The sequence below is a fragment of the Lissotriton helveticus genome, chromosome 4_1 (genome assembly GCF_964261635.1).
Source record: "Lissotriton helveticus chromosome 4_1, aLisHel1.1, whole genome shotgun sequence".
Taxonomy (NCBI): domain Eukaryota; kingdom Metazoa; phylum Chordata; class Amphibia; order Caudata; family Salamandridae; genus Lissotriton; species Lissotriton helveticus.
Genome location: NC_136063.1, coordinates 618,468,287 through 618,485,079, shown reverse-complemented (window position 1 = coordinate 618,485,079; position 16,793 = coordinate 618,468,287). Strand labels below are relative to the sequence as shown.

Genomic DNA, 16,793 nt, shown 5'->3' with positions numbered 1-16,793 from the left:
TTTAGTTCAGTTCAATACAAAAATTATGTTTATTTAGATGTTAGTCTATTAATCCAATAAAATAAAATGCAAACGTTTTGCATGATATCTGTAAGTCCTGAAGAAAAACATCACGAATACTCAATTCGCAGACAAATACCTAGGATATTTGACTTTTTCTGTCTTTTCAAAAATCGAAATACATGATCTCACGGGACAATACTTTTTATTTTACAGTCCTCATCTGCGAGATGTTCTCGCTACAATACAATTTTTCCTACAAAATAAAATATAAATTTAAAAAATGTAAACTCTTCATCATTGAGTACAAATGAATTACCAAGGTTGGTATAACTGACACATGGGACCAGAATAATATGACAAACTAAATTATTATCTAGCAAATGTAAGTTGGCTATTTCCATAACCATATGGGAATATATAGTGCGTTTAGTTATGGAAATAACTATGAAACAACAAACTTTACCACATGAGCTTGAATAGCACACCAAGCTTAACCCTGGAGATAAATAAACAATACAGGGGCATATTCTCAAGCCGCTATCGCCACGGGAACGTCACTTTTTCTGACATTCCTGTGGCGATAGTGTCAGCACCTTATTCTCAAGGCAGCGTTAACCCACTTAACGTGGCTTTAAGCCATCTTAAGTGGCTTAACACTGCCTTGAGAATAAGGCCCCTTTAATGCTAAGTTTAGCAAGAATGGGGCTTGCAGTGGGTGTTGCGGTGGGCATTCCACCGCAACACCCATTGTGATCAACGCTGCCACCTATTATCTAGGGAGTCGATAATAGGTGGCAGCGCCGAACTCAAGACTAGAAAAATCCTGGTCTTAAATAGGCAAAACAAGGGAAAAAGCTATATTTCTCCTCGTTTTTGCTTTTCCCATGTATGCTGCCTTGTGCATCACACATGGGAAAAGCAAAATGCTATTTCAGGAATGCTATGCGCAGGAAGGGGCACCTTCCTGTACATGAACAACCCTCCCCTGCACACAGACACCCTTGCACTCTGGTGCAAGGATGTCTGCGTTGGCGCTAAGCCGTGAAACTTAGTGCCATCGTTAGAGTAAACGCCAGGCTGCACCACATTCTTGAGAATAGGGTGCAGCCTCGCGTTTCCGAAGTGGCAGTGACAGGCGTTTAGGCAAGGAGGCTAACGCCTCTCACCGTCACTTCCTTCAGAATATCCCCCACAGTGTTTTCAGTTTTTCATGATACAAACCAGAGAACAAATACTTCTGACTTGAAAACAATAAGAAAACAATAATGTAACCGGAAAAGAAACACATACATACATTTGAAGCATAAAGGTACCTAAGTACAAAAAAAAAAAAAACTTTTCGATGTTTGTCATAGTGCCTCAGTTGCGCAGAACATGGATGGACAATGCAGCAGTTTGGTTTCAGAACGTCCCCTTTGCCAAATAGGAATACATCACTTTTGTATTTATGCCAAATGCGTTCTCTGTAAAATTATAAATTAATAAGGTGCCAGTTTAATTGAGATGCGTACACTTTAGACAAAAGCTTGATCGTAGGCTCTCTTTTATTTAGAAAAAATATGCTGTACAGGAATACAATTAAAAGCAGAATTAATTGAAATGTAAGGGAAATAAAACTTTTGCCTGAATCAGAGAGTGGCAGGCGGGTTACTCCGTCACAAGTGATGAATAGCCTGTCCGCTTTATTAGAAGTGCATTAGGAATGGTAATAAGAGTACAGTCCATCCGTTATGTTATGACGGAGTAACCCATCCACCAAAATCTCAGTCAGGTCCTAAGTTCCTTGATACTGCTCACTCTGCTCCTGTCCGTATAAATAGTACATAGGTCTCAGGTAAATCTAAATTCTCTAAAAAGTGCACTTTCACCTCAGGTCAGTGACTTCATTTCGATATTTACCCAATGTCATCATCTTTCAGGTAACAGAAAAAGATTTTGGTTCCTAATTTCAGGGCCTGGTGTACTACTATTCATTGATGCTTTGTCAACTTCAATTAAGGATGTTGACATTTTGGGCGCTAAAGCCTCGACCCCCAGTAGCTGGGTAAAGGCTGATCCGAGGTCTCTGAATCATGCAGTGTATCCTGTAACAGATAGAGAAAGTGGTCTTGGCTCAGGGTTTTATAGAAGCTGAACTAGATGAGTTCACAGAAACAGCTAAGTGTCGAATGTTGCATACAATTGCACTAAACATAGAAAAACTTCTGGCAAAGAAAAGTGCACACAATTCTAGGTTGAAAAGCCATACTTACAAGAACTGACCAAAGAACTCATGAAGTCAACTTGGGGATGCTGTGCCTTCAATAGGGCCCACCTTTATGAGCAACCAGTATCAGAATGTTGTTGCAGGAAAAAGACTTGGGGCCTGATTTAGAATTTGGCAGATGGGATTTACTCCATCAGACAGACGGAGTAACTTCATCACCCTGAGGGAGTTCCTGCCCAAAATTTAGAGACGTTGCTGGGACAGTGGACATCTCTTGCAGTTGACGGACCTTCTGTCACTGTGGTTCCTCTCAATGCATTGAAAGTTTGACGGATGACTCTGTACTAAGAAGAATATAAGGAATTGTTTGCTTAGAGACTCATACCCACTGCCAGAAATAAGAATAGACTTTGTCTGGTCTTTATGTTGACATTGCCTGCAGAAGTAGGTGAGTGGTTGTGCCTAAGTGAGAAGAGTGAGTCTGCTGTACTGTGTTTTACCACAATGGCTCTTGCATCAGTCACCAGCCAATGGAAGGAGCTGCATTAGTTGTCTCCTATCACAAGTAGTAGTCGTGCACCACACTGGTGTTAGAGCAGATTTAGTTATTACAAGTTTAATATTCTTTTGCACGTTTAAGTTAGCATGACCAGGCTCAAGTTGCTATAACGCGGCCTCAGATTGCCCGTAAAAGAAACTCTGTTTTATTCTCCATGTTCAAAGGCCTACTGGTGTTCTTTTCCAGGAACAAGAAAATAGTAAAAATAGGATCTGTTTTGTGGTGTAGCATCTCGTACTGTATCTAACGTGTGCTTCCAAGGAAGCCATGCCTGAGACTTTCTTGGAATGTTGCAAATATTCAAGGCCGGTGCTGCAAGCAGCCACAACATTTTGTTTATTCATATAAATGGCTTATTATTTAGCAGTGAAATGTCATTTCCCATTACATGTACTTTAAGGGAGACATTAGAATATTAATAATTTAGGCAGTTTTTCAAATAGCTTGTATTATGTAACAAAAAGCTTGAAATGTCGATTGATTTATGTCATGTAATGTAACTATTTTAGCTCCAAGAAATCACTCACGTATGTTGATAGCATTCTTTCCCACTTTTCAAAAACTATAAAAAGTGGCTATTCTGGGATGCGAACCAAACCTTTCTTGTCTTTTAAACACTTTCTATGTCCATTTTGTATTATATTCATATTTAGAATTTTCTTGATCGCCAAACCTTTTCCTTCCTTTCATGAGAAGTCTTCATGTCTGACTGGTAATTAATTCTTTGCGTAGGTTATTTGTAAGCCAGAGTTGTATGCCTATTCCCCAGAGAGAGACTTAATGAAGGCCCTCTTGCTCACATTGTACCTAGAGAATTTATAGACTTTATGCTCGGTTTAATGAAGGCAGACTCTATGACAGTCTTTTGACTCTAGCAATTGATTTACTCTAGAGGGAGACCTAATGTTGAAACCTCTTGCTTATTATCAATTAAATGTATGCTGACTTAAACTATCTTTTTGACTTCTGTAATCATTTTTCATGGTTTTGACTTTGAATATTGTGCTGCATTGGTTTTCTTTATTTACCTTGGGCCCTCATCCTTTGGGATTCACATGGCATGATTCTGTGTATCGGCCCTTTAGCATTTTATTGGTGCAAAGCACCAACATTGGCAAATTGGTTTCAGAGTCTCCCTTGGCTTCCTATACAGACAACAGGTTTGTGTAGTGAGGCCTTTGCATGGATTTAAACCAGTCAGCTCATGTTTTACTATTAAATAACCGCTTAGCAGCACTGTGTGTGAAATCAAACACACAATAATTGTTCTTGCTTAAACTCTGCTAATAAAGAGAGGAATTCATCATCAGATTTCATCCTGGTTCCTAAAATCCAGGATGAGCTCGATCATATTCCTGGGAGCCCAATAGGAAATTCTCTTGTATGGGTCCTAAAATAAAAATACTTCAGAACCACTATGTATCCCTTTATTAATGGTGTTTCTGGTATAATTAAAATTATGGGGCTCATTATGATAACAAGCGGTTGGACCGTTGTCCGATATCACATCCGTTCGGAGACCAACCGACAAGCAGGCAGCGGTCCAACCACCCAATTAGGATGAGACCACCGTGCTGGCAGTTGGAAAAGTGTTATTTTATATTGTGGCTTGTGCTGCTGCCCAGGGAAAACATTACAGCACAAGCTGCAGTGTGAAAGAGCACTTTGTGCACATCCATGCACCGTGTGCCAGGCACCATTGGTTGCCTGGCAGATTGTGCAAGAACACCTGGTGCATGAATGTGCGTGGGGGCACTGCCCCCAGGGTCACTTTATAGTGACCCACAGGGACCTGCTTGGGGCCCTCAAAGTCAGTTTCCAACATCCTTTTCATGGCAGTCGGACTGCCATGAAAAAGTTGTCAGAAAGGGACATCATTATCCCTATGGGTGGTGCCTGCACAGGCATCACCTCCATTCTAGGGGCACGATTCCGATCACTGCCCCGATGGGATCATAGACCCTGTTGGATGCAGTGGTCTTTCCCCACAACCGCTCTGGTCCAACTGCCTGTATCCTAATGCAGCGGTCGGACCAAAGGCCTGTCTGTTGGTGGGACCGCCCCTGACAGAATATCAGTGGCGGTCCCACCAACATCGTAATCAGGCCCTATATTACAAGGGGATGTCTATGGAAACAATGATCCTACACCCTGTATATAAGTCAACATGTTTCAGACCTGAATTGTAATGGTCATAGGGTCATAGCATCCAGGGCTTTCGCCAGTGTCGAAAGCTTTCATCAGAACCAGGTTGCTTCACCTCAGAAAAATGTCAGTGAAGAATGTCAAGAGATCTAACTAAGTTCAGTCAGGACAACACATAATATGCAATATACATGACATGCAAAGGACACAAATGCCATTGTTCCAATGGGACCTACCCCTGTAGACACACATTTGTCAATGGTATCATATAACCATTTACAACTACTTGGCCAACTCTCACCTCCCTGAAAGAACTGAATAAGTTAAAAGGATGTACTATGGACATATGCCCATGCTACTTCCATGATTTCATACGTGGAACTGTGTTGAGCTGCCAGTGGAAATGTGTTAGGGTCGTCGTTAGTAGCACTTCTTGTCAAAGGACATATAAGTTGTATTGTTAAGAATGAGTAATAAAAGTAGGAAGAAGTTTTATAGTGAGAGATAGTTGATTGAAAGTCACATTTCTTACATTGAGTAATGACCCGGCTTCCTTCGTCTCAGCTGTAGTGTAGCAAGGATGCACTGGGCCCAGGTGGAAGCAAGGCAAATGATCCCCTTGACTGCTGCAGGGGTAGAAAAACGTAGCAAATATTTCAAAGGGCCCCTTCAGAGTTCTGGGGGTCGGTGCCACTGCATCTGCTGCACCAATGACAGTTGCGCATGTTAGTCTGTGCCTATCATGGTTGCCCTACCCCTCACAGTGCATTGTTAGCTTGTAGGTGAAGAAGTGACGAGCCCAAATGTTGATAGGAAGTGACATCATACACACTATGACCCTTGCTTACACCATTGGGTTGAGCCCTTGCCCTTTCTCGTGCCCTGTTTGCTGCTGAGGGGTTAGGGATGGTGTAATATCTGGGAGCTGCAGAAGGTAAAGAGGGTTGGCAAAGCTCTGTTTACCTTCTGTTACCCTAGGACACCCCATACTTTCGCCCTGGGAAAGTTTCCTGTGTTTTTCATAGTGAGTCAATGGGAGGGGCGAGTGATCTTGCATAAATGGTAACAGCTGAGAGTAAGCCTGGAGTAGGCTTTTTGAAAAATGAGGAGTAGGAACAGGTCACGCACCACAGGTATGTGAGGGGGTCCAACGGGTTTTGGTTTAACGTAAGGCTAACTGCGAATCCAAACAGCGGGTGAAACAATTTCACGTAGTGGGTTAAATAGTCCAATTGATTAGTGGCTGGGACAGCAGAGCAGTAGGCTTTTATAATATGTTGGAAATTTAGCGGGAAAGCACTGAGGGAAGTATGTTTGAAGATACTGAAATGGTGAGCAGGAGGCAACAAGTACAATGTCAATCGTTTGTTTTAAAAGTTGAAACCTTTAGATTAAAGTCATTGTTTATTTTGTAGTTAACCCCTGACGAAGAGCGAAGATGACGCTCGAAATGCATTGGGAATTAATAATACTACTGAGGATGTAACATGTATTGGTCCTGCTGTCGTGAAAAGGCCTGGATGGGCATACCTTCAGCATCAGACTTGTTATACATTGAAAGGATTTCATGTGATGAAATGGATTGAAACTTTAAAAACATTGGAATATCTTGAATAAAAAGACGTAAACGAATAAGAAGTGTGGCAAATGGTTCATGCCAAGCAACAGTGCTTCTGGAGGGAGCGATTGGGTTCTCAAATAACAGGATTTTGTGTTTTTCATAGGGCATAAATGTATGAGGTTTTACTTCTCGCAAAAAGTGAATGTGGGTGTAAACTGCTTGACATTTGCGCGCTCTGATATTTACTGCATTCTTCTGCCTTCCCCCATGTCTGGCCCACACGTGTATTAACTGTGTGTTTTTTCTCTCTCTTTGTTTTAGGACAGTTTCCCAGCTCGCTTCGGAGGCGTTCACTTTGTCAATCAACCCTGGTACATCCACGCCCTGTACACCATCATCAAACCGTTCCTGAAAGACAAGACACGGAAAAGGGTAACTCGAACAGCGCCTTCTAAATCTATAGGGCAGATTGTTAAAAGGCAATCTTCCCATGTCCTGGCCTCTGTTGAGAGATGGAGATATCCCAGAGCTTAATCTCAGTTGGAAGCCAGAAAGAGGTTGAGGTTTAATCGATATTGAAGCAAAATTAGGTTATTTTCAGATGCATAGTCAGCTTAATCGGAAATCTTTCATCATTCACAAAAGCAGGCCCTTTGTGCAGTGCTCGGTCACGGGGGAGGCTCCCGCCGGGCGGGGGTTGTTCCTATGCTGGTTAATGAAGGCGTGCCTCAGTTTTGATACTGGCTTCTAGCACGCTTTGAGCTCCCTCCCCCACGGGCTATGACTCATACTCAAGCAATTATTGATTTTCTTGTTGTTTATGGTTCAATGGTAAACAACAAGGAGGACGTCAGGCTGATGCATGTGGAAAGCTGATTAAAATGTTGAGCAGGCTGGCCGTTCACACCATTGTTTACGTAGCTTTTCAAGGCATGCCTGGCCATTGGTTTAGGTATGCAGTGGCCTCCCTGCAGAATTATGTGAGAGTCCCTGACACTCTCACAATCTTACAGGTACTTATGTGCATTGGGCTCAAAGCGGTCCTCCTGAAGAGTGGGTACCCCCTTTGCCACAGAGGTTGCAGGGGCCTGAGTTAAGCCTCTATAGGCAGGATGTAAGATTTGGGACCAGGCATGCCCTGAATAGCCAAGGCCATCTACTAGATCTACAGAATCTGCAATACGTGGCCATTTCTGTAAAGCTAAGCCAGTCAGATAACTGAAGTCCATGACCTTCCAGCGCCCCCTGGCTTGTCTTCCTTGAACCATCACCGTTCCTGAACTCTGCACATACTCGAGGGGAGGGTAGAAGAGAGGCGGTCTTTGGATCCCAGGGAAACTTACACTCAGGGCAGCATCAGGTATTCCAGAGACAGTAAGAGAGACAGTCTGACTACAGGTAATCTTGGGAGGCCGTGACAGTGGTGAGAAGGAGCACACTGTGGGAGTCCCATAGCACTGTCCAGACAGGTAAAACCTGCCTCAAACCATGAGTGCACATCATGCGCAGTTCAGGTTTGCGCCCCCCAAGCAGGGTGAATTACTCGTAATTCACTATTCAGAGGGGTGAAAATTGGAATGTGGTACAAAAAGCGCTCCCGCTAATTAACACATCTTGTGATAATGACTTGCACTTGTGATTTGTACCTATCTTTTTACACATGAACACACACCAGTCACACCTTTTACACTCAACACTGGCATTTATACTACGCACACCGTAGTCACAATCACATATACACAAAAACACGATCTGTATCATATTCAGACATATAAGTACTCAATATGTGCTCAAACCGCCTGCACACTAAGAACTCAAACTATTCCCAATCACATTGTTGAAAAATGCACCACTATAATGCACCAGTCATATACACATCTACAAACACACATCAGTCACACACAGCAATAGTACGCACATCGTTCACCAAATGCGAGCCGTTCACATGCCATTCAGGCTAATACTCTTTATTCACCTAGCCCCATTTCCTTTTACAACTAGTTCGCTCATGTCCGAGTTATTTGCACAAGGCTGGCAGAGTTTGTTGTGTTTTAGATATTAACCCCTTGCATGCTCGTGACGGAACCATTCCGTCACGAGCCACGGTGGTGCTGTGCTGGTGACGGAATGGTTCCGTCACGGCCCGGATGCCGCGCCTGCGCGGCGCTGATTTTGCGCCTGTGCTGAGCGTTCTATTAGGTGGGTGGGGCCATAACGGAACCATTCCGTCACAAGCACAGCGCCACCGTGGCTCGTGATGGAGTGGTTCCATCACGAGCATGGCGGCGCGTCGCGGTCCCCCTTCCCCCTAGCGCCGCGGCAGAATTACCGCCGCGGCCAATGGGTTAATATGCATGCTCATTATTTATCACCTGCTTTTTATAAAAATAAACTTTAAGGCAAGCCCACGTGTTCCTCATTAATATTGTTTTCTCTTAAATGTACCTTGCATTGAAGTTTAGCAAATGTACGATTGTTTGCAAGTTTTGGCACAGAGGAGGGGGGATATAAAGGAATCCTTTGCCTTACGAATGTGACAATATTTTTAAAAATAATAAAAACACAGGGGGGCAGATTTATAAGTCCCTTGAGTGACTTTTGCACTGCCATTGCGTCACTTTTGTGACTCAGCCGTGGCGTAAATATTGCGGCCCATTTACAATGTGATGCATCTAGGAAGATGCGTCACGTTGTAAAGCCCTGCGTCACATTATACCTGCGTCAGGTATAATGTTGGCAGGGTGGGCTTTCCCACGCAAAAAGCCATGTAGAACGGACACGTGAAATCTACAAAATTTCACAGCGTCACTCTACGCCTTCACTGCGTCAAACTCCCTACACCTGCTCAGACCAGGTGTAAGGAATGACGCAAGGCTTTTTGAATGGGACTGACCCATCTATTGTGGCGCATTGCTAGAGTTGCGTCACTTTCTTGAGCAACTCCAGCAATGCATCACTTTTGTGCCAACTGATGCATCAGAATTTCTGACGCATCTGTTAATCCCTGCCCTATGGATCACTGACTTGTAAATACAGCACATCCATAGTGGCGCAAGGATATTCGGCCCTGACGCAAAGAAACTGACGCATCCATGCAGATGCATCAGTTTCTTGTAAATCTGCCCCCGTTCTTTAAAAATAATCCTCTTTATCGGTGCTTGTTTTCTAAAGAATCTAGAAATCAGCAGCAGCCTTCTCTTTATGCTTAATTAGTTAAAACTGTCGCTGTGATTAAGCACCTATCAATTCTATCAACAGATGCCAGTCACTATAGACATTCCTCATAGGATCGATTATGATACTAGACTCTAGAGTGTCTTTCAAAATCTAGCTGAGCATACTGTGAAATTCACACAGTACAATAGCTAGGATGTTTATACCCCTCCCCAATCTCCCAAACATTATTACACTTGTACACTTAATTACAGCCTCCTTGGTCGCAGTTGGAAACTTAGTTACTGGTTGAGGAGAGTGTAACCAGGTGCGTCTGGCACAGGAAACATCAGTGGGGCGGTGTGGTGGGGTGGGAGTAAGTGGACAGACGACGGGATTGGGAAAGTAAAAAATATTAAAAAATCAAACCACTTACCGTGCCCTCGCCGCATCACTGAGTCTGCGATGTGGTGAACGCAAGGTAAGTGGTTTTAATTATTTTTTATTTGACTTTCTCTGTCCCTTAGTCTGTCCACTTCCCCCCATCCCCGCCCCACTCTGCCACCACTGTTACCTGTGCTGGCTGCACCATGGGTTTATAGTTAACCCCAATAGGGATTTTAGGTTGTTATCCCGGTCTGAAGGAAATACTGATGGATATTCTGCAAAAATCAATGATCAAAATAGTTGCCTGTCAGTTAAAGTTTGGGCTGATTTGAAATATTGTAAATTACAATAATCTCTTTTGAGGTGTTCCCAAAAGGTAGTGGTTCCATTCAATAAAAGCATTTCAGATGGCCAATAGCTCTGAGACAACAATTGCATAATTGTTCTCATATAATGTTATCTTTCTCGGATGAAACACTACTGGGTGCAGTTCTTAATTTTGTGGGTCGTGTTGGGATAATATTGCCCCTGGAGCTGTCTCAGAAGCAACTGCTTCAACCGCCATGGTCCGTGCAGGTAAAAGCGGTGGGCTGTGTAAGGGGGGATTTTGAGGGACGATGAAGAGGGAAAATTAAATAAATAATTAATTTTCCCTCTGCATCATCCCTTTAAATCCCCCCTTACACGGCCTCACCGCCCCGCCGATGTTACCTGCACAGACCGCGGCTGACTTCAACAATAAAAGGCATGTGTAATTGTAGATGCCTCATGACCGGTTCAGTAGTAAATGTCTTCTTCAAGTAATTAAATTCAAGCTCTACCTCTTGTGTCCTCTTAAACTGCTCTCCCTGATGTAATAGGTTTGTGATACCTGATGTAATAACAGAAAAGTTATTATTAAACTGTTGATAAAAGTTTGAGAACCCCAGAATGTCTTGTACCTCTTTAATAGATCTTTGAGTTTGCCAATCCACTACTTCACGGATATTTGTCAAATCCATTTGAATACCAGATGGAGTTGGGGAAAACCCTAGGAATGTGGCAGTTGCTGCATGAAAATCACAATTTCTAAGCTTTGCATGTAATCCCTTTTCCAGCAATGTTTGCAGCATATACTACAATTTGAATACGCCAAAAAGCAAGTAATATAAATAACAACAAATATAATAAAATAATCATAGAATCTTAATTCACGAAAAACTGAAATACAGTTTGGGTGTTGCAAAAGGCATTAGTAAATATATATGCTATCTCAACCTGGTCTTGAACCCCGTCTTCCCTCATCTCCTTCTTTTATTCTGAGAAGCCTTTAAACCCTTCTTAAATCCAATTTTGAATAGATAACTGCAGACTTGACCTGATCAAGGAGGACTGAAAAAATGGAAGAGTGTAGAAACGCTTATTGTCACTTTATTTAAGGCTTTATAATATGGGCAAGGCATCAGCTCATCATTTCCCAAAGGAACAAATAATAAATGTGATGCAGCACAAAAAAGAGAAAGAAATCTGTTTGTTGAATAATCCTAGAGGTATTTCATGAGATACTGATTCTCTGCTGTGGTCAAGGCATAAACCTTACAACTACTTCTTCCACCAGCTTATTGGAGTGAGAGACCAGCAATTATCTTTAAATATTTTGTTGGGTAGTGTTTTTCACAAAACGGTAAAGGAAATATGTTGGTAACCATGGAATCCCCAATAGAATCTTGAATTGTGACATCAGTGGTTAGGTTCTAAACTCTGCGGAATACATCTGCGGTTTGGAATATTATAGGGCCAGACCCCAATCCCATGCCATTGATTGCCCTAACCTTCTCAAGTTATACTTTCTGGATCAGAGAAAATTGCATGGTGTGGCCATTTTGGCTACAATAAACTTCTTGGTGACCCTAGATTCAATCTTAATGTCCATTCTAGCTGTGCAAAGTGAGATGGCCCTTAGCAGTCTCAAAAGTATTTGTTAATACATGGCAAGAGTAGAGAGACAAAGTGCCTGGACCAGTTCTCCCTCCCACTGCCAGGGTCTCAGATATTGGCATTTGAGGGGTTCCCCCCACCAACGAAGTGATCTTAAGCTTGGTTGGCCATCCTTTAATGAAGTTCCTAGACTTTCCATGGTACTGGTACAACGTTTTCCATTCCCCTTCTTTCTTTCTCCTCCTTAGTTAGATACCCCTTCACACCACTACTTAACTGCATGGGTTACTTTTCACTTTTTCACTTGCTTTTAAGGGTTCTAAACTGGATTGCAGTGGTTTAAGGTTTCTTTTATTGTACAGTTAATAAAAACTCACAATTTTGAAAAATACAAATTTTAAAAGGTCAATATTTTCTTAAAACAAGTAAGGTGCAATAGCTCAAGTGTTAAAAGTATAAAAGTCTCAGCTTTGGTTACATAAGAATCAGTGGGGTTTTCGTGGCCTTGTTAGTTTTCAAAATTCGAAGACCGTGATAGCCAGGGGTGTTTGCTCTATTATTGTTTTTCTTCTGCTTGAGAAGACCCTCTGGATTTTTCGTTCAATCTTGTGGCCACTATATCAAAAAATGTTGTTGTTCTGCAGTTTAGCTGAGTTTCGTCAGGATTAAAACAGAGCATCACGGCCTGCCTGCAGCTCCTTATGCCCTTCTGATTCCATAGAGCCCGAAACAAGGAGCGCCTTATGTCCTGTAGGTTTGTGCAAATGCAGATAATGTGTATGAGGTCCTCTTTCGCAGAGAGACAGAGGCGGCATTGATTAGCAGGATTCTCCCTTGTCCATGGAGCCAGGTGCGGAGCTATAGGAATCCTGCCCATGCGCATATTAAGGAACTTGTTTTTTGTCTTCTGTGTGAGGCCCGTCGTTAGATACTCTTGTGGTTTTAGAGCGCTGTAGCCATTCAACACGACCCATCCGTGAACTCTTTTAGCTAGGGTGGCTTTGTCCTCAATTGATGAGACCATCTTGGTGACTTTTGACACCACTTTTTTGAAGGTGCCAAGGTCAGTTGCCGACTCCCATAAGTCTGCAAGTCCTAAGACCTTCAATGATTCCATTAAATAGGTCCTTGCAGGTGAGTTGACTCTGATGGTTAGTTCGGTCCAAAGGTGGGCGTTTAAGGATCCGTGGTCGGCATCTCTGATTTTCCGCCAGCTTTTTAGATATGCGCCTCTTCTCTCCACCGCTTGTTTCTGGAGGCCGAATTCGAGGCGAATTTGTGCGGGTGATGAGTTGGAGGGGAGATGAAATATTGCCCTGTATGCTCGACTGATGGTTTTATCTAGTGTTGTTGCATCTTTGCCTCTCATGGATTCGCTACCATAGGTAAGCATGGGCTGTAGGCGAGCTATTAATACCTGTAGGAGAGGGCCCAGTGATCGTTCAGGGAGTGCTTTCTGCAGAGGCTTTATCGATAGGTAGAATGTCGTGCCCTTTCGACGAATTTCCTCTAGTTGTTGTTTGAAGGAACCATTACCGTCTATTGTGACGCCTAGGTATTTATAAGAGGCTACCTGGTCTAACCTCTGTCCGCCCAGGAACCATGCGGGTTTCCGTTTTTTGTGATAGTTTATTGTCATTACTTTTGTTTTGTTTAAGTTAATTGTTAATGAGTTGGTTTTTGAAAATGCGTTGGTTTTGTCAAGGAGATGTTGGAGGCCGACGGGGGATCGACTGATGAGGACTAGGTCGTCTGCATAGAGGAGGTTTGAGAGGGAGATGTTGCCTAGTCTTGGGGCATGGGATTTAACTGTCTCCAGTTCACCAGGGAGGTCTGCAAGAAAGAGGTTGAACATCGTGGGGGCTAGCACGCAGCCCTGTTTCAGGCCTTTACTGGTCTTGATTTGTCTCGAGAGGTGCGAGCCAGAGCCCAGTTTGATCCTGACCCAGGTGTCGGTGTATAACATTACCAGCTGCTGTAAAAGTGGGCCTGGGATTCCCCATCTGTCCAACTTCCACCAGAGTTTTTTTCGATCTACCTGGTCGAACGCAGCGCTGTAGTCAATAAAGCACGTGAAGAGAGAGCTCTTGGAAGCTTTTGCTGCGTCGGACAAAAGAGTTAGCGCCATGATGTTTGTCGAGGTTCCCTGGCTGCTGCGGAATCCAGTTTGGGTTGCTGGGATGATGTTATTTGCTGTTGCCCAAGATGTTAATTCCTCCAAGATTAGGCCTGCGTAGTATTTTGCCTCTGTAGCGATTAGGGCTATAAGGCGATAGCTACTTGGGTCGTTCCTGGCTCCCTTTTTGTAAATTGGGCTTATTATCGAGCATCTCCAGGATGTTGGTATGGTTGCTGTTTCTCTTATTGCGTGGAATACTGGTGTCAGGGTGTTGCACCAGAAGGCAGTGTCTTGCTTGTATAGTATGGGCGGTATCCCGTTGGGACCGGGGGCCCCCTCGAGTATGCCCTTTAGAATTAGTTTTCTTAATCTGTCCGGTGTGTCCTGGAATGAGTTCTCTTCTCGAAGTGCGGTTGAGTGAAATGTTGGTAGTAGGCGTTTAGCCTCAATTGGATTTTGGTCCTTTGTTGGTTTCCGCCTGCAGGCTTGGATTTTATTGTCGGAAAATATGCCAAGGCTGTCCGGGTTCTTGTGCACTGCGTCTGACCTGTCTCCCCCTGCAGGATCGGCCTTTGCAGGGTCGGCTTTATTGAAGTGAGCTGATAGGTAGGTAGCCCAGTCAGATTCAGAGATGTTGGAGTTAATGCCTTTGTGGCCTGGTTGTTGGAGGCTGTGAATGATCTTCCAGAAGCCGGAACTATTCTTCTGTTTGGAGTTGTGAAGGATTTTTACCCAGAGGTCCTCGTTTAGTTGCCTTTTTCTTTCCCAGGTTTTCTTTTTTAACTGTGCTTTTAGCTTGCGGAGATTCTTTTGGGTGTCCTCGATGTTGGGGTGTTTTCGGAGTTCTTTAAGAGACTCTTTTATTTCTCGCTTTATATTTTTTATCTCTGCAGTTGTTATTTTGCCGTGTATGATCCTGGCGATGTTGTTGCCTTTTTGAGTTTTTGTCTCTGTTGCGTGTTTGGCTCCTAGTTCCATTACGAAGTCTACCCAGGCGTCAAGGGGGTTATTGTTTGAGCTGGATGTCTGGTGTATAATTGTTTTAGCGCTATTTAGAAGTTTCTCAGGCTTGGTGGGCTTGCATCTTATTCTTCTGTAGTTGGTGGTGTGTTCTGTGACGATGTATCTTTTTGCAGCTGCTTCGTTCATGCAGGTCAGTCCAAGATTGATTTCTAGCGGCAGGTGGTCACTTTGGGTGCTTTCTCCTATCTTGAACGAGCTTATTTTCTCATACAGTGGAAGTGATACAAGCATGAAGTCAAGGTGTGAAAAAGTGCTTGATGAGAAATATGTTGGTACTGGAGGGATGTCCTCAATGAGTCGTCCGTTGAGCACTCTTAGGTTTAATTGCTCACGGTCTTGTACTAACTGGGTTGAGGTTTTGGTTTGTTTGTTTCGTAGGGGGAAAGCTTGGCTTGGGATTTTCCAGATGGTGTCCATTTCTTTCGTCATTTCGTCCGAGGTTTTGTCTCCGAAGAGGTTGAGGTTGAAGTCTCCTGCCATAAGTATGTTTTCCATATCCCCCTCGACCATGAGCCTTGTCAGTTCTTTGACAAGTTCCCTTGACCCAGATTTCTTGTGCTTCGGGTGAATGTATGTGTTTATGACGTGTAGCTGTTGGATGGCCTGTTCGTTTTTGACTGTAAGTGATATGAGCTGTATTTCATTTGGTGGGGTGATGTTTGCCCTTTTTTCTTCCACTGCATTCTAAGCATTCACCCCACACTGCATCCCTGAGAAGTAACTGGCCATTTTGGAGAGCCCTATTAGGGCAGACTCCAGGACTCCTGTGTCAAATGAGCTCAACCAACATGGCTGGGGCCCAGTGGCTCCTCTCTGTCCTATGCTCTCCATACAGTGATGACACCACCCCAGAAGTAACTGGAATTGAGCGCTGGCCCAGGATTTGCACAGTCTGCATCAACAATGAGCTTGAAATCCACTCTCCATCAGGAGGGACAGTAGCTAAAATTCCTAGTGGAGACTGCACATCTGTGGTTGCACTCACCAGCCATTGGATTTGTGTGGGCCACACGCGTCGACCTGGATCGTCTTCAGTGTGTGCATCCCCTCTTCATCGCTCAGGGCCACACAATGAGTCAGATCAAAGGAATCCGTGGAAGGTAACTCAGGGGCACTCATCTTTTTTCTGTTTTTGTGTTTTGAAATAGTTTATTTTGCTTATGTGGGAAGTCCCAGATCTTTTGCCAGCCCTTGGCCTCCGCCTCCTTAGCAAATCCAAGCTCCATGAGATATCTTCTCCCCACTTGATGTTCGCATAAAAAGTATACAACTTCACATCTTCTGCACAGGCCTTAAGTCAGCCATGGGACCTCGCTTTGCAGCGACATGAATGAATTCAATAACATACTGAAGCAACCCTTGCTGTACACCAGGTCAAAACCCAAGGAAACAAAACCTAAAAGGTAATTGAAATGGGAAAAGAGAAATGCTAAAGCAGCCCAGCCTTGTTCAACAGGACCAGGCGTTCCTACCCAGAAGACAGACATAACAGGATGTCTTCTGAGTAGGAGTCCTTACATATCAGGCCTGTCAAGTATCACACATCAGGCATGACGCTAACACATTTCAGTGTGGTGTTCTCGCATCACCACACTGAAATGCATTGTCACGCATTTTCCACTGTCTGACCGCATGGCTGCCCACTTTGGTGCTAGCGCACACCGGCCCCTCTGACACCAGTGTGTGCACCCCGGGCGACAGCAGACAACTTCACTCAATG

At 43.7% G+C, this 16,793-nt stretch overlaps 1 protein-coding gene across 1 annotated transcript in view; it reads left to right on the top strand.

Annotated features, from left to right (window-relative positions):
* The window catches only part of CLVS1 (clavesin 1), a 534,684-nt gene that overhangs the window by 374,616 nt on the left and 143,275 nt on the right, over positions 1–16,793 (top strand). Inside the window, exon 4 of the mRNA XM_078685644.1 lies at positions 6,796–6,906. Within this exon, the coding sequence (XP_078541770.1) occupies positions 6,796–6,906 (111 nt within the window). The remainder of the gene's footprint in view (positions 1–6,795; positions 6,907–16,793) is intronic.